At 41.0% G+C, this 18,321-nt stretch overlaps 1 protein-coding gene and 1 pseudogene across 4 annotated transcripts in view; one reads left to right on the forward strand and one right to left on the reverse strand.

Annotated features, from left to right (window-relative positions):
• Window positions 1-4,634: 4,634 nt before the first annotated feature.
• LOC129833180 (slit homolog 2 protein-like) lies at window positions 4,635-7,312 on the reverse strand (annotated as a pseudogene).
• A 2,811-nt stretch (window positions 7,313-10,123) lies between these two features.
• The window catches only part of LOC129833181 (myocardin-related transcription factor A-like), a 47,568-nt gene continuing 39,370 nt past the window's right edge, over window positions 10,124-18,321 (forward strand). For 2 of the 4 annotated variants that reach the window (XM_055897549.1, XM_055897550.1), the window contains exon 1: window positions 10,124-10,325. In XM_055897549.1, coding sequence (XP_055753524.1) covers window positions 10,246-10,325 — 80 coding nt within the window. In that variant the 5' untranslated portion in view covers window positions 10,124-10,245. Of the gene's footprint in view, window positions 10,326-11,255; window positions 11,406-12,215; window positions 12,267-18,321 lie in introns of all 4 variants that reach the window. The other 2 variants (XM_055897553.1, XM_055897552.1) reach the window with 2 other exon arrangements.

Below are 18,321 nucleotides of genomic sequence, written 5' to 3' on the forward strand. Positions count from 1 at the left end.
AATTTACCACAGGTGGATTTCAATCAAGTTGTAGAAACATCTCAAGGATGATCAATGGAAACAGGACGCACCGAAGTTCAATTTCGAGTCTCATAGCAAAGGGGGATGGGGGCGCTGTTTAGACTATTTATGCTAATGTGGCTAATTTTTTAAACGGCTTCCCACAAAATCCTTGATCGTACAATATGCATATTATTATTATTATTGGATAGAAAACAGTCTATAGTTTCTATAGGAGTTGAAATTTTGTCTCTAAGTGGAACAGAGCCCATTCTACAGCAATTTCCCTGACATGGAGTCAGATTTGAGAAACGTTGGCCACTTTTCTGAAGTCATTTAAACGGGCACTGTCGTTGCTATGACTATACGGACACTTCTTACGTCTTCCCCTGGATGCCTTTACGTGATGACGATTCCAACGGGCTCGATTGCTCGTTCACAGGCCCTACAAATGAAAAAAACCTTTAGCTAGCAAGTCTTTTCTTGCTGCGTAACGCGCGTGGAAGACACCGACCCTCTCCTGTTCCAAGCGTTAGTTTAGCCTGTTATATTTCTCCGGTCATCTTTTCACTCGTTATAGGAGTTACAAACATCACAAAGTAGTTAATTTAAAGCGTTTTATAGCAATTTATATCCGTTTAGTGCGATTTTGGGACATTTATTTTTGCAACGATGTGAAAAGTTGGGAACGCTTTTCAGTTCATCCCGAACGTAGTTGACATTTCCACATGGCAAGAGGACAGCTTTCCACCAAAAGACGATTTCTCCCAAGAAAGGATCCTTTGCCCAAGATACTGATGGAAGAACAGCTCAAGGTAGGACATTTTTATTATGATAAATCGTGTTTCTGTCGAAACATTTTAGTGGCTTAGGACGCCATGTTTTTTGACGTAGCTTCGCTTGGCGCAAACTGTATTGAAAAGTAAGGATAAATTAAAAAATGTAATAACGCAATTGTATTAAGAATTAAATTGTCTATCAATCCCTGTCCACCCTATATTTTTTAGTCACGTTTATGAGTATTTATGTATAAGAGTAGATCACTGTCTAAGTGGCGCAAGGACGTTTTCTTTACCAGCTTGTCTACATTTCACATTGTCTAACCATGATTTTGGTGGCTAAATATAAACATTTTCGATCAAACTGTATATGCATGTTGTAATGTGATGTTACAGGAGTGTCATCGGAAGAATTCTGAGAAGGTTAGTGAAAAAATTAATATCTTTTGGCGATGTTGACTTTTATCGCTCACTTTGGCTAGAATCAATGCTGGGCTGCTAATTGCTATGTGCTAAGCTAATATAACGATTTATTGTGTTTTCGCTGTAAGACACTTAGAAAATCTGAAATATTGTCTGTATTCACAGGATCTGTGTCTTTCGATTCGTGTATGCTGTGTATTTTTACGAAATGTTTGATGATTAGTAGTTAGGTAAACACGTTGCTCATTGTAATTATTCTAGTCCATTTGTGATGGTGGGTGCAATTGTAAACTATGCCATATACCTGAAATATGCACTTTTTTCTAACAAAACCTATCCCATACCATAAATATGTTATCAGACTGTCATCTAATGAGTTTTTTTGTTGGTTAGGGGCTATAAATATCTTAGTTTAGCCGAATTGGTGATGGCTACTGGTGTTGGTGGACAAATAAAAGATGGTGGATTATGCTAATGTGTTTTTAGGTAATAGATGTACATCTTTACATATTGTGTCTTCCCTGTAAAACATTTTAAAAATCGGAAATGTTGACTGGATTCATAAGATCTGTGTCTTTCATTAGCTGTATTGGACTTTAATGTGTGAAAGTTAAATATTTTAAAAAAATATTTTTTTTGAATTTCGCGGCACTGGTTTTTCAGTTGGGGGGGGGGGGGTGTGCCGCTAGCGCCACGCTGATCCTAGACAGGTTAACCTCCTAAGGATTAGCCCCTTTCTTAAAATGTTTGCCTAAAATGACATACCCAAATCTAACTGCCTGTAGCTCAGGCCCTGAAGCAAGGATATGCATATTCTTGGTACCATTTGAAAGGAAACACTTTGAAGTTTATGTAAATGTGAAAGGAATGTATTAGAATATAACACAATAGATTTGGTAAAAGATAATACAAAGAAAAAAAGACATATCATTGGTTAGACTTAGAACCAACTTCAGTCTGGTCCATTTGCAGTTCCCTCTGACAGATTCATATTTCTCTAAAGACAAAATGGTCCCACTTCCAACTAAACACAACTTATAAAGGCTTCATAAGCACTACATAAAGGCTTAACAAATCATCTATAAGCATTTGTCATACTCTTTAAATGGTGTATAAACATACATAGTGCATTATGTCACAATTGGAAATGAACCCTACAGTGGAAATGGCTATGTCACCCTTAATACACCATTTATAGAGTATGACAGTTACAGATTATTTGTGAAGCATTTATGTAGTCCTTATGAAGCCTTTATGTATGCTCAGTGGTGTAAAGTACTTAAGTAAAAAATACTTTAAAGTACTACTTAAGTATTTTTTGGGGGTATCTGTACTTTACTATTCATATTTTTGACTACTTTTACTTAAATACATTTCTAAATAAGATATTTTACCTTTTACTCCATACATTTTCCCTGACTACCCAAAGTACTCATTACATTTTGAATGCTTAGCAGGACAAGGAAATTATGAAATTGACGCACCTTTGAAAGAACACGTGGTCATCCCTACTGCCTATGGTCTGGCGGACTCACTTGGTGTGCCCCTGGCTATCCATACATTTTTAATACAAGAAAATGGTGCCGTCTGCTTTGCTTAATATAAGGAATTTGAAATTATATTACTTTTACTTCTGACACTTAAGTATATTTTAGCAAGTACATTTATTTTTGATACTTAGATCTAAAACCAAATACTTCTAGACTTTTACTCAAGTACTATTTTACTGGGTGACTTTCTCTTTTACTTGAGTAGCTTTCTATACTTTACTATGACAATTCGGTACTTTTTCCACCACTGTGTATGCTCTACTTTGTACATTTGGGACCGACAAAATCATCTCAAATGTTGGATTTGGCGCCCCTATCCATCAACAGTTTCCACAAAATGTAATTTAAATAGTTTCATGCAACGTGTGGCAGAATTGGGGAAACCAGAAATGCCCTCCTGGCTAATCTTCAACAGCACATTAGATCCATTACCAAGAATGAACGCATTAGAAAGCTTAAAGGTTCACCAAAATGACATATTGGTTTCCTTACCCTTTAAGCAGTCTATGGACAAGGTACGACAACAGTCCATGCTTTGGTTTAACTGGCCACTGATTCAAATGCTAACTTTTTAGTATTTGTGGCACAAATCCAATGCAAGTCAATGGTTCCTATATTAGCATTTTCACACTTTATGTCCAAATCATCCTATTGTATCTGAAAATGTATTGTGTAAGTCAAGTCACTTACAGATTATTTGGGTTGTGGACATGAAGCTAAGGTTATGATTCGGGTTAGGGTTGAACTGGGATGTGGACACAAATCTAGGGTTAGGGTTGTGGTTGAGGCTAGGTTAAGTTTGAACTGGGGTGTTGAGGGTATGAAGCTAAGGAAATCCTCTGAGTTGATTATGAAGACTTTAATGTCATAAAATCCCATACTATTTTCTCTTGGCTAAATTAGAGGTTTCATCAGAGACATTGGCATCTGGTTTCTGTTGTGCAATATGAGCGAATGGAATTGAATTATGTAACTTATACCTTTGTCCTATGTTCTTAAGTAAAGGATGAGAGCTAGTTTGTATTAAAGCACCCTACGTCAATCTCATTGATCTGTCTGCACTGGGTTCTGCCAACAAAAACATTGTGGTAGTAGACGGTTATTATGCCATTGTTGTGTCATATCATTGTTATCTGGTTCATCTGAAAATAGCTTTGGTCACATGTCTCCATTGCTGAGTCGCTTCTCCTTATCCAGATCCATTTATAAGGCTGCTGAGCAGAAACAGCATCAGTACCGATACAGGTTCAATTTCTGGACATTATCCTCCTCTTAGATAAGGTCTGCCCAGGGGATTTGAGCTGGGTGGCTGTCTGTTTTCTACCCGTTGCAGTCCGTTTCCTCTCGTTTTTAATCACAGCCGTAATCTGCTGATGTTACGCTGGAGGCCAGGCCCATATGCCACATCATTCTCCCTGTGACCTGGATTCAAGCTTTTTAAACCCTGCACCAATTTGTTTCTGGCCAAAGACCGGTGTCAGAATATGAAATCCTCTATGTCCTTTATCAGAGTCTAATGCAAAACCGCGCACTTCCTAAAATGAAGTACTTCAAAGTGTTTCAACTGTGCTCTATTTCAATATCACCAAACCCACAGGAATATGATGTGGTTGTGGCCGAGGTCCAGCTTCTCCAGGCTGGCGGCCAAACCCACAAGCAAAACGTATGTTACCAAACGCACATTTTCATCTGAAAGGGGAGAACATTGTCACATCATGGCAGACCAAGATAGATTGAAACCGTCTTTAATCTGCGTGTGAGCTGGAATAGTGGTGATTAATTGGTGAATAATCTGACACTGACTCAAGCAGATGTTGATTATCTAAGGGAATGTTTAACTCTAGTGCAGTGCATGGAACAGGGAAAGTGTCGACCCGTATACTCAAATCTGGCAAAGATTTAATCCAGGTACATCACAAGGTAGAGTCAAAAAAAGAATCATACTTTATTACCATCTGTATACAATAAATTCCCTATCAAACCTATCCATGTGTTAGAAGATAATCATTCATGAGAGAAAAATAACTACTGTATTAGGCCTACATTTGAAACATGACACCCATGTTCTCGCAACAGTGTGCAGAAATGGAATAGACATTGAAGAGAAAATGTTGAACAGAAAAGACAAACACTGTACTGGTGTTTTAAGAAAGAAATGAACAGGGTAAATTGTAAGCAGTCAAACACTTCAGGTAGGTCTTAAATGATACACCGAAAAATAATGACATCCAGTCCTCCAGTTCCACAAGTCACAGACTTCTAGATATATCATACAAAACTGCTCATACTCTAAAATATTGTTTCTCAGGCTCTTGGAACCAGACTGGGCCATGCATTATGACCATGATGAAGTAGAATAGAGAATGAATGCCTCCAACAAGTTCAACTGAATGTTAAGGAGCAGTCTGTGGTGTGTTATGAACCCTCACAGTCAGTTTGTTGCAGATGGGAAATGGCCCCTTTCTTTTTTTTTCTTCAAACATAAAATGACCAGGGAGCATGGTGTAAAATGTGATCCTAGATTGGTGAGGGAAAACGCATCTATCGAACTTATTACACACTCAGTGTCCCTGCCCCATGACAGTCACCTCTCCTGGGTCTGTGACTCAGCATCCCAGCTCTTACCGCCATATTGGTTCTTCTTGCGGGTGTGCTCGGCCATGACCACAGCTGCCAACACAGTCACCAGTACCATTACGATGATGACCAGCACGGTGGCCGTCTCTGCCATGCACAACTGACTGTCCACCCACGCCAGCGAGACGCCCGCCAGCTGCAGAGGCTCGTGGCACGTCACGTTGTGGTAGTCGTCAAAGTGGCGCACTCAGCAGCTTGCTGAAGACCCGGTGCAGGTCGCAGTCGCAGTTCCACGGGTTGCCAGCTAGCTGCAGGTGGGTGCCCGGCCGAGTGGAGGCTCAGGAATGCCTTGAACTTAAGGTGCTGCAGCCGGTTTCCCTCCAGACCCAGAAGGGTGAGACTGTGCAGAGGAGCCAGAGCCACTGTGCCAATGTTGTTCTGGCCTAGCTGCAGGGCCTCTGGGACGGGTAGCATGGACAGGGAACCATGGCGCACAGCTCCCAGCTGGTTGGCATGGAGGTAGAGGTGGCGCAGGCGAGACCGGCCCCGGAAGGCTCCTGGGTGCAGAAGGTGTAGTTGTGGCTGAGTTCCAGCTTCTCCAAGCTGGAGACTTCTAGCCACTCAAGGGTGTTGTGGTCCAGCCGGAGCTCCCAGACCGAGGGCAGACTGTGGGAGAAGTCCAACGGCAGCCGGCGCAGCTTTTAACGGCTCATGTCCAGCTTCTCCAGAAAGGAGAGGGAGTAGAAGGCCTGGAAGAGGAGTGTTCAATAAATTATGAACATGAAAAAGTAAAAATCGGTAATCATCGGCATCAAACCCTCATTTCCACCATCAAATCCGTATGCTAAACTATGCCACTAATGTTATCTAATGCATAGGCTATCGCAGTGTTTCTCGATCCATTACTAGTGCTGGGCTAGACCAAACATATACACAGTAGGTCCCCCATGAGTATATGACATTATATGGGTTTCGCATGTGTTACCTCGGGCTGCAGCAGCTGGATTCCACTGTCAGACAGCACCAGGACCCGCAGTGACCAAAGTCCGGCAAAGGCACGGCTCCGCACTTCCATCAGCAAGTTGCCACCCAGGTCCAGCAGTCAGGTGCCATGGGAGAGACCATGGGGCACTTGGAGGAACCCGCGCGCTCGGCAGTCCACCAAATCCGAGTGTTCGTAGCAGAGGCAGTGGTGAGGGCACTCTTTTGAACGTAACACCGAAGACAGCGCCAGCAGCAGCAGAGCAGGAAATAACATATTACTTGCAAAAATGTGCACCTAAAGTGCTTTATCACGACAAGGCTTGAGGACGTTTGGAGTGGAGTATCAGAATCCAGATATCTGAGGAATATCTGCAAAATAAGGCAAACAACCATTAGACTTATGGTTTGGAGATACAGTATCAAACGCTGTCGCTGAGTAGTGAGTATTCGGTACGATAGAGGAACATGTACATTTAATAGCTCTGAAAGCTGTAGGCTTTTAATAGCTTGAACTAGTCGACATCTCTAAAAGACGAGATGGAAAACACTCAGAATCCGTTACTGTACACAATACCAGCAGTGAGACGGTTGCGCGTAATGTTTTACGCGTAGCCTACTTTAGCAGTTTTAAATTATACGAGCTGTGGGTATTGTTGGCAAATGCAGAAATACACAATTACGTTTTTAAATACGTTACCAAGTAAATAAAGGTTACTTTTTTAAACCGACAAAACAGCAAGCCTATCCAACTAACGATACCAGCAACGGTAAATAACTCGTAAGTAATTAAATTAAACAATACTTTACCTACAATATTTATAGCCAATCAACAATGAAAAGCGCTGGTGCCGCATCAGTAAACTAACTCCTGCATCCTCATCTCTCTTTATCACGCTCCCTCCCGCTTTTTCCGTAGAGATCTAATCCACAAATCTGCCCTTCAGATGTTCCCATCTAATAATTGAGTTTTTGTTTTAGTACTTTAGTCCCCCCCCCCCCCCCCCCTCTATTTCACCTCAATTTATCCATAGTAGAATAAACATCCCAGTTACCAATTGAAGACCCCTCGTTTATCTAATATGAAAAACTGACGATGGAACATCTGCCCTGCAATCCCCCAATTTTAATATTACACAATGTAGTTTTCGTGAATTTCTTCTGAACAAATGTCATTGCTTCGTATTAATCACATTTACGCAGAGGTTACATGGTGCATCCATCAAACTGCGTCCAATAGTTATATACAGTGAATTAAGGAAAGTATTCGGACCACTCCACATGTTACGTTACGTTTGTTATGTCTTATTCTAAAATTGATTAAATAAGTCTTCAATCTACACACAATACTCCACAATGACAAAAGAAAATACATTTTTGCAAATGTATTAAAAAATAAAACTTCATTTACATAAGTATTAACATTCAGGGGATAAACTACAGTAGATGACTATATCCAAATATTGTTTGATTTGCTTGCCTATAAGTAAGTGATGACAGTCGTCCGACTGATAACTTTACCAGGACGAGGACCTACCAATGTCAAGCTCTTTTCAAAAGCCTAATCTCTGATGATGCAAGTTAAATTACATTTTTGCTTATTATTTTATTTCACCTTTATTTAACCAGGTAAGCTAGTTAAGAACAAGTTCTCATTTACAACTGCGACCTGGCCAAGATAAAGCAAAGCAGTGCGACAGAAACAACAACACAGTTACACATGGAATAAACAAGCGTACAGTCAATAACACAATAGAAAAAAAATAGTCTATATACAGTGTGGCATGAGGTAAGGCAATAAATAGGCCATAGTAGTGTAACATAACTTTAGTCCGTACCCTCGCCCCGACCTGAGCGCGAACCAGGGACCCTCTGCACATAACAGTCACCCACGAAGCATCGTTACCCATCGCTCCACAAAGGCCGCGGCCCCAGTGCAAGGGGAACCACTACTTCAAGGTTTCAGAGCAAGTGACGTCACCGACTGAAAGGCTGCTAGCGTGCACCACCGCTACCTAGCTAGCCATTTCACATCGGTTACATTAGCAAAGTAATACAATTTAGCAGATTAACACTGGAGTGATAGATGAGCAGATGATGGTGTGTAAGTAGTGATACTGGTGTACAAAAGAGCAGCAAAGTAAATAAAAACAATATGCGGATAAGGTAGGTAGATTGGGTGGGCTATTTACAGATGGACTATGTACAGCTGCAGCGATCGGTTAGCTGCTCAGATAGCTGATGTTCATCTAGCTAACTACATACAAAATGGTTATATAACATTTATTTAACAATCCCTTAAACGGCACATAGTTATCAATGGTTTTAGCGGAGATGGGGGTCTCCTTGCAGTTAACACATGAGTCAATCTAAGTAACATAATAAAAATTCCCCATAAAAATCTGTCAGTTTAAACTACAGATATCACTGCATCCGCCTATGTCGGCCTTCCACATCTGCATTGGAAGGTGGCTGAGCTACAGCAGTGTTTGCCAGACCCTGAGACATTCTACACTCTATGGAAAGGGGAGACTCTCACAAACATGATGGTGTTCTCTGTTTGGCTCTACCACCCACACAAGTGTCACGGGACTTGTTTGAAGGTTACACATACAAACAAATGGAGGTAGTTTTGTGGCAACAAAAATAAGGGTATAAATGTCTCCAAAAATAACACATATCTCCTGAGCTTTCTTATACAGTAGCTCCTAGATGTAGGACAGGCACTTCAAAGCCTTGTTCCTTATGATGCATTTTATGACTGTCTTTTTTTGTTGCCATTTATGAACGTTTTATTCAATGTGTTTCTATAGGCTATAGTAGTAGTCCAAATTACATTTTTTGTCAAATCTTTTTTTTAATCTTTTTTTTTTATACCTCAGGGGTCCTAAAATTCCAAATCAAATAGCTAAATGATCCGTGGAATGACCATCTTAAAACAATTCCATATGTTAGCTTAGTACTTAGTAGGACAACTCCACACAGGCATCTGTGCCAGCTCCCAATTGACTCCGATTCCTTGAAGAGCTTTCCTTGTCCCCGAATCGCCCAGAATGAACAGCGCTTCCCACTGACGACACGTGAACTACGCACACAATCTGATTCCAAGGGCGTTTCCCATCTCCTCAAAAGTATCTCTGTAAGAGTCGAGGACATGCTTTTCCCAGTGTGTATCTGTTGATTTAAGGTTACTTTGGTTTTGAAGATTGTCTCCATCTAGTGGGAAAAAAGGAAAACCGTAATGTCCAGAAAATCAATAGAATCAGTGTATGGGTGTATTTATGTGAGGATGGTTTGTGTTAAAAATGTGAATAAACTTTGTATTTTTACTGTGGTGCCAAACACCAAAGGTGTCATCCTAATAATGGAAGTAGATCAAGTGCAGGTTGGAACACTTACTAAATATGGTTTCTGCAAACATCTGGCCTTTAACGTGAGAATCATTGGTTAGAGCTGTATGATCTTTGCTTGAGCGGAAGACATAGGGATTTAAGAGGCATTTTAACTGCTTTCAACCCTAATTCTGTACTGATGTTGGTGTAGAGACAATTGATATTGTGGGCCTGGAATGGGATGTGTAATATGTATAGGACTTTTATTTTGACACGCGTTCGAAATAGTTCATATAAGTACAACCACAATTTTGTTATATCATTTGGGCAAAACAATTGAATGCAAACAAATAAATAATTAATTATATTTTACTGCTGTAAGATATATCGATTATTAAGATATTGTCCATAATTGTTTTCCTTATTTTATCATTTCCACTTAAAGACTACAGGACAGAACTCTTATTCTGAAGGATTGTTATTCTTGCTGGTTTGACATTCGTTTGAGTGAGCAGTTTGTAAGGGAATGTTATTAGCTAGCTATCTTTAACAACGGTCAGTAAAGTATCGATTTGATTGAAGACCAATGGAAATGCGACGAACATGTCGACCATAACTTTTCTGCCGTCACCACTCGAATGTTCCATACCACCAGCACTGCAGCAGCGTGTTTCTCTTGCGAGGTGAGTTGAACCGCTAATGTTAGCAACAAGGTTAGTTATCAGATAATCGCAATCAGACTATGGAACTGGCTAGTGATTTGGTAAATTAGCTAGTTTAGCAACAGTGCACCCACCTCTGGCTACGCGGGGCTAAAATCTGGTTTATGGCTGCTACACTGGCACGAGCCACGAGTCTATGTGGTTAGCATCTAGCGAGTGTATTACGTAATAGTTACAGCACAATTACCATAATGGTTAGATAGCTAACGTTACGGAACTAGTGTGTGGTTTAACGGCTATCTACCTAGTTGTCAATCACAATGGTAGCCTAAACACTCACCACTGCTAACGTGACTTGCTAGGTAAGACATTTTGACATCTGGCCTTATCGTTTTTCAAGATTGTCATAGCTATATGACCAGCACGGTCAAATAATCACAGTGGTTATAGAGGATGCAACAAGTAAAGGTGAGTTGGTTTTTCCATAGTCGAGCATTCAGAGGTCGAGACAGCAGGTGCAGTAGAGGTAGATGTGTAGCTAGCTAAGTATAAATATTTCAACTATATGGCAAGCATGAATGTCTGATTGAACTTGTTTGTGGCCGCACAGCTCGTTCTAGCTTATCACATATTCTGCGTGGTGTCGAGTAGTGATGGGCATTGAGCCTGCTCATTGGCTCGGTTCATGTAAAAGAGCCGACTCAGTTGGCCCCCAAATGGCTCTTCGTTCAAAATACTTAAATTGACCTAGAACCATGAAAAAAAGAGAATCTTCAATGTAAAGCCAAAAGGGTAGGCTACCATAATGTGAAATGCACGTTCAATACATTTTTACCGGGACAAATTATTAGATGGCCTGTAAAACGTTTTTTTACGCACTGAAGATCAGCGTCGACCAGTTTGACGCGCTGTTTACACTGTTTACCGGTATTATTACTGTTGTCGCCCTAGCCCCTTCTTTGAGAGGACGGAGGCGAGCATCCAACGTTATTGTGCATTAACGCCACCTACTGTACTGGAGCGTTGCCGAATCCTGCAGATGCAGGAATGCCCATATGCAGGAATTGCAGAATGCAATTTCACCCTTCTCAACTGAACTGGGTTAGTTAAGTAATAATGCACGAGGGGGTGTGGTATATGGCCAATATACCACAGCTAAGGGCTGTTCTTATGCACGACACATTGCAGAGTGCCTGGACACAGCCCTTAGCCGTGGTATATTGGCCATGTACCTCAAACCCCTGAGGTGCCTTATTGCTATTTTAAACTGGTTACCAATGTAATTAGAGCAGTACAAATACATGTTTTGTCATACCCGTGGTGTACGGTCTGATATACCACAGCTGTCAGCCAGTCAGCATTCAGGGCTTGAACCACCCAGTTTATAAATTAGCATTAATACTGCCTGTAAAAAGTGGAGCGGGCTAGTGTTGTGGATTCACATCCTGCCTCTTATCTTTCTCAAGGCTTAGATTTGTGTCGATTTGGCTAAAAATATAAACCTATCCTTGCGTCATATGTCTAGATTTTATTTGCCTGCCATGACATAAGTGCTTCATATTTATCTGGCTCACAGATAACCCTATTCAGGCTCATCCTCTGCACTTGGCCTACTTTTTCTATTGTCAGTGCCTATGAACAGGTGGATTATCTAAATGCTGTATTATACTTATGTGGGGTGGGTCTACCTAGCATCTGATCTCTATCAAGCTTGAGCTTTGAGTAAATAGGAGACCTGAAAACGGCCTGCTCCTTGGACATGAATTAGGATCTAAAATAAATCTTATCTAAGGTTTAGAGATTAAGATAATTATGTAATCTGTTTACATGTTGTAACAAATCTATCTCTTTATCTCTCTTTTATCCTCACTACCCCTCCCTTCTCCTTTCACTTTTTCACAATGAGAGCAGCCCCATTGAAATGGAAACACCCAAGACCTTGTTAAACAGGAAATAGACCAGGTATGCTATGCACAAACGCCTCTCGTAATCTCACGATTACACACTCCAATTGGTTGAAGTGTTATGCTCTATGTTACTGCTGTCATCATCATGTTGCTGTGCCCGTGCTGTGAATCCCTTTTCTTCAACCATGAAGGTCTTGTTAGTTTGTTTTCCTCTAGTTTTTCATCTTCTTTCATCTCGTCCACTTTCTATGAATCATGGCTTGAGTTCATTTAGCTCATCCATGTTCAGTTCATATCTCACTTCAAAGTGGACAAGATTATAGGTAGTTGAAATACAATCTGAATCTTGGCATAGAAGTGTCAATCTCTTTGAATCCTAATATTTCATTACTGGGGCTGAAACTTGAAACAGTTTGATTGATATATTGCACTGTACACCTTGTACTGTGTTTGCACTAGAGGTCGACGATTATGATTTTTCAATACCGATACCGATTATTGGAGGACAAAAACAGCCGATACCGATTAATCGGGCGATTTATAAAAATAAAATAAAAAGTTTTTTAAATATATATATATGTATATATATCATACACACACACACACACATTTTTGTAATAATGACAATTGCAACAATATTGAATGAACAATGAACACTTTTATTTTAACTTAATATAATACATAAATACACACACACGCACACATCTCTGAAGTGACAATGATACTGAAGAGTCTGCTTAGGAGACAAATACTCTCAACTGTTTGAATAAAAATAGAGTTTAAGTTACCTGTGATGAATGTTGAAAACATAAACTTTGATTTCTATATGCAGGAAATCCTATTTTAATAATGGGCATGGTAAGAATTGACGACCAAAGTGCGAGTCATAATTCCCATGACACCTTCTAGCAAAATCTGAAAAGCGGTTCCTTCATTTATTCCATAGGATATTTTTTAGATTCACTTAAAATAAGGTCTGTGTTTCGTGTAGGCTTACTTCACCGTGCCAATTTTATAACTGTGTAGATATCCATAGGACAAGGTAACTCTGATCAATATTGGCTAATTATAAGCGAAGATAATTTTTTTTGTAGAGTGGATTTATGAAAATATGTTGACAAACGTTACCTTATCCTAGTGAGATTTACACGGTTATCAAAACGTCGAGGCGATTTAAGCCTGCACGAAACACAGACCTTATTTGAAGTAGATCAAGACATTCTCTATGGAAGACATGAACGGTAAAATAACGAAGGAACCCCTTTCAAATTCAGCCGCAAGTTATTACAGGAATTATAACGCGTCGACTATTTCTCTCTAAACCATATACCTAATCCGGAAACTATCACCTCGAAAACAAAATGTTTATTCCGTTCCGTATTTTATCTAACGGGTGGCATCCACGAGTCAAAATTTTCCTGTTACATTGCACAACCTTCAATGTTGTCATAATTACGTAAAATTCTAGCAAATTAGTTCGCAAAGAGCCAGGCGGCCCAAACTGTTGCATATACCCTGACTCTGCGTGCAATGAACGCAAGAGAAATGACACAATTTCACCTGGTTAATATTGCCTGCTAACCTGGATTTCTTTAAGCAGGTTTAAAAATGTATACTTGTCTATTGATTTTAAGAAAGGCATTGATGTTTATGGTTAAGTACACATTGGAGCAATGACAGTCATTGATTGATTGTTTTTTATAAGATAAGTTTAATGCTAGCTAGCAACTTACCTTAGCTTACTGCATTCGCTAACAGGCAGGCTCCTCGTGGAGTGCAATGTAATCAGGTGTTAAAGCATTGGACTAGTTAACTGTAAGGTTGCAAGATTGGATCTACCGAGCTGACAAGGTAAAAAATCTGTCGTTCTGCAGAACGTTCCTAGACCGTCATTGAAAATAAGAATGTGTTCTTAACTGACTTGCCTAGTTAAATAAAGATTAAATAAAGGTGTAAAAAAAATTAAAATAAATCGGCGCCCAAAAATACCGATTTCCGATTGTTATGAAAACTTGAAATCGGCCATTCCGATTAATCGGTCGACCTCTAGTTTGCACCATAATAACATTAATGCTAGGAATAAGAACCCACTTTCTGAATTAGTAACTGTTCCACACACACTGTTATGTACAAGTGGTACGTAAACACAAACACAGCTGGACTAGTTTTGGTTTGCTAATGCCATGTAAATGATCAGTGTGTTCGTTGTGGATATGATTGACAGTTCTGTCTGTAGTGGAACTGGACAATCTGGCAGGGATTACGCACATGTGTAATTAAGACGTCGGGCAGACTCCGTGGCATTGTGACTCAGTGACATCATCAGAGACAGCAAGTCCTCCGGCTACTCCCAACAGGGGCCTAGGAGGAAGGGCTTTAGACTGCCATGCTGTCTACATGCTGCCCCAATGGTCCCATGCATCACAACAAATAGTGAACCCTAAAACCTGATTTGAATTATTTCCCGACTGTGAAGGAAAATAAGTGCGGATCACGTGGTGGTGGCGCAGGACCTTTTCTGTCTGAACATGAGGGAAGCAGAGAGGCCGGGCTGTCATTGCTTTGGCAGGGGAAATGATTAAGGTGTTGAATCTCAGACCGTGCTCTTCAAATTCAGTCCAGCTTGTTCTCAGTAATGAATAGTTCAAAAAACTGTCCATGGTGAAGAATTGGGAGAGGAGGGTTTACAGTTAGGCAGTGTTGTGTAAAGTAGGGGACATGGGGGCTTTGGGTGTTGTTAGGCTAGTCTTTTTGGGCCAGTCAGAATCGCACAGCTTTTAACATCAGCTTTTAACATCAGTTTTTTCTCTCACCCCAAAAACCTGACCCTGCACTTTCTCACAGAATATGAAGCTTGTTTGAAATAGAAAGTGAGAGCCTGGGTGTTTATTTGTATTTCATAGGTAGGTAGGCAAATGCCTGTGTGGAGTTGGTTTCAGTCTCCTGACATGATAGCCTTTATCTCCAAAAGTTGTATTGGTAATAAATGGTCTTGAAAGATAAGCTCTGTCTGTTGCAGTTGCTTTGCAAATCAAGAAACAATCTAAAGATCTAGGATGATCCTTCTAGAGTTCTTAATGCTAGAATGAACATTAGGCTACTGAGTATTAACCTGGCAGGGGATACACTACTGTAAGTCTATACCATTAAGACCAAAGCAAGAATCCCAGGAAATAAAACTGTTCAGCTGGTGAGAGTTCTGATAACAGGAGAGCATTACAGTGTAAGCTCAATGCTCTGCGTCTTGAGATCAGTGTCTATCAAATGAAGGGATTTATCTGGGTTCCAGGTGGAGAAAGACTCCAAAGTTGGGTAAATATTGGGAGAAATTATATGAACAAGATACAGGAGCAAAATAACACATAGCTAGCCTAATATGCTGAAATGATTAGGTAAGTCACATGTGGTCATGTTGAGGGAGGCTGTAACTCATTCTATTAGTGCTCAGTACAGGCTACAGGCATGGCGTGCTGTCATTCTAAGGGAAAGTAAAAGTCCCTCTCCAACAGCAGATGACCAAGATCCTTTATAATAAACAAAACGGCCCTCTGAAAGTACAGGATTAAAGTGTGTCTGTAGGATCTCTGGGTATGTTGTTGTTTTGAATAATTCTGGGTTTGTTTAACGTTTCTGTCAGCTGTTTTGTCTCAGTAGGACTTCTACTCTGGGCGACTGACTGTTTCCCAACTGGTTGTCAAGTCAACATGGTTTACCTGGACAACAGTCCAGTGTCTTATCATTCTTATGGCTCTTCTAGTTATTGTTCTGTTGTCTTCCGTTATCGTGTATCATTGTATCTATCACAAGTTCACAACAACCCTTCAGGTTACCATGTCACTAGCGCTTCCTGGACGGTCCCTGCGGCATCTTTTGGCTTAGTTAAATATTAGCGAAACTATTTCCATTTAATTATGGACAGTGTTGATTGTTTTGTTAGAACTGAATAATCATAAATGTATTTGATTAAAGCACTCTGTGTAATAGCTTTCTGGGAAATTACAGGTGTCAGTCACTCTTATAACACTCGTCAGCAGCTGACTTGACTTGTTTCATTTTAACCAAGTGTGACAGTTTGTAAAAGATGGATAACTCATTTTCTGCTCGCTACTAATAAGCAGCACCCTTTCAGCACATAGCCTAGGCCTAAACCTAAACCTGCACTTTTTACTCTCTGTTCCAGACGTCCTAGACGACCAATTCTCATAGCTTTTAGCTGTACCCTTATCCTACTCCTCCTCTGTTCCTCTGGTGATGTAGAGGTGAATCCATGCCCTGCAGTGCCTAGCTCCACTCCTATTCCCCAGGCGCTCTCTTTTGATGACTTCTGTAACCGTAATAGCCTTGGTTTCATGCATGTTAACATTAGAAGCCTCCTCCCTAAGTTTGTTTTATTCACTGCTTTAGCACACTGCCAACCCGGATGTCCTAGCCGTGTCTGAATCCTGGCTTAGGAAGACCACCAAAAACTCTGAAATCTCCATCCCTAACTACAACATTTTCAGACAAGATAGAGCGGCCAAAGGGGGCGGTGTTGCAATCTACTGCAAAGATAGCCTGCAGAGTTCTGTCCTACTATCCAGGTCTGTACCCAAACAATTTGAACTTCTACTTTTAAAAATCCACCTCTCTAAAAACAAGCCTCTCACTGTTGCCGCCTGCTATAGACCACCCTCTGCCCCCAGCTGTGCTCTGGACACCATATGTGAACTGATTGCCCCCCATCTATCTTCAGAGCTCGTGCTGCTAGGTGACCTAAACTGGGACATGCTTAACACCCCAGCCATCCTACAATCTAAGCTTGATGCCCTCAATCTCACACAAATTATCAATTAACCTACCAGGTACCACCCCAAAGCCGTAAACACGGGCACCCTCATAGATATCATCCTAACCAACTTGCCCTCTAAATACACCTCTGCTGTTTTCAACCAAGATCTCAGCGATCACTGCCGCATTTCCTGCATCCGTAATGGGTCAGCGGTCAAACGACCTCCACTCATCACTGTCAAACTCTCCCTGAAACACTTCAGCGAGCAGGCCTTTCTAATCGACCTGGCCCGGGTATCCTGGAAGGATATTGACCTCATCCCGTCAGTAGAGGATGCCTGGTTATTTTTTTTAAATGCCTTCCTCACCAAAAAATAAGCATGCCCCATTCAAGAAATTTTGAACCAGGAACAGATATAGCCCTTGGTTCTCTCCAGACCTGACTGCCCTTAACCAACACAAAAACATCCTATGGCATTCTGCATTAGCATCGAACAGCCCCCGTGATATGCAACTTATCAGGGAAGTTAGAAACCAATATACACAGGCAGTTAGAAAAGCCAAGGCTAGCTTTTTCAAGCAGAAATTTGCTTCCGGCAACACAAACTCAAAAAAGTTCTGGGACACTGTAAAGTCCATGGAGAATAAGAACACCTCCTCACAACTGCCCACTGCACTGAGGATTGGAAACTCTGTCACCACCGATAAATCCACTATAATTGAGAATTTGAATAAGAATTTTTCTACGGCTGGCCATGCTTTCCACCTGGCTACCCCTACCACGGTCAACAGCACTGCACCCCCCACAGCAACTCGGCCAAGCCTTCCCCATTTCTCCTTCTCCAAAATCCAGTCAGCTGATGTTCTGGAAGAGCTACAAAATCTGGACCCCTACAAATCAGCCGGGCTAGACAATCTGGACCCTTTCTTTCTAAAACTATCTGCCGAAATTGTTGCAGCCCCTGTTACTAGCCTGTTCAACCTCTCTTTCGTGTCGTCTGAGATTCCCAAAGATTGGAAAGCAGCTGCGATCATCCCCCTCTTCAAAGGGGGGGACACTCTTGACCCAAACTGCTACAGACCTATATCTATCCTACCCTGCCTTTCTAAGGTCTTTGAAAGCCAAGTCAACAAACAGATTACCGACCATTTCGAATTCCACCGCACCTTCTCTGCTATGCAATCTGGTTTCAGAGCTGGTCATGGGTGCACCTCAGCCACGCTCAAGGTGCTAAACGATATCTTAACCGCCATCGATAAGAAACAATACTGTGCAGCCGTATTCATTGACCTGGCCAAGGCTTTCGACTCTGTCAATCACCTCATCGGCAGACTCGATAACC

The sequence above is a fragment of the Salvelinus fontinalis genome, chromosome 34, assembly GCF_029448725.1.
Source record: "Salvelinus fontinalis isolate EN_2023a chromosome 34, ASM2944872v1, whole genome shotgun sequence".
Lineage (NCBI taxonomy): Eukaryota > Metazoa > Chordata > Actinopteri > Salmoniformes > Salmonidae > Salvelinus > Salvelinus fontinalis.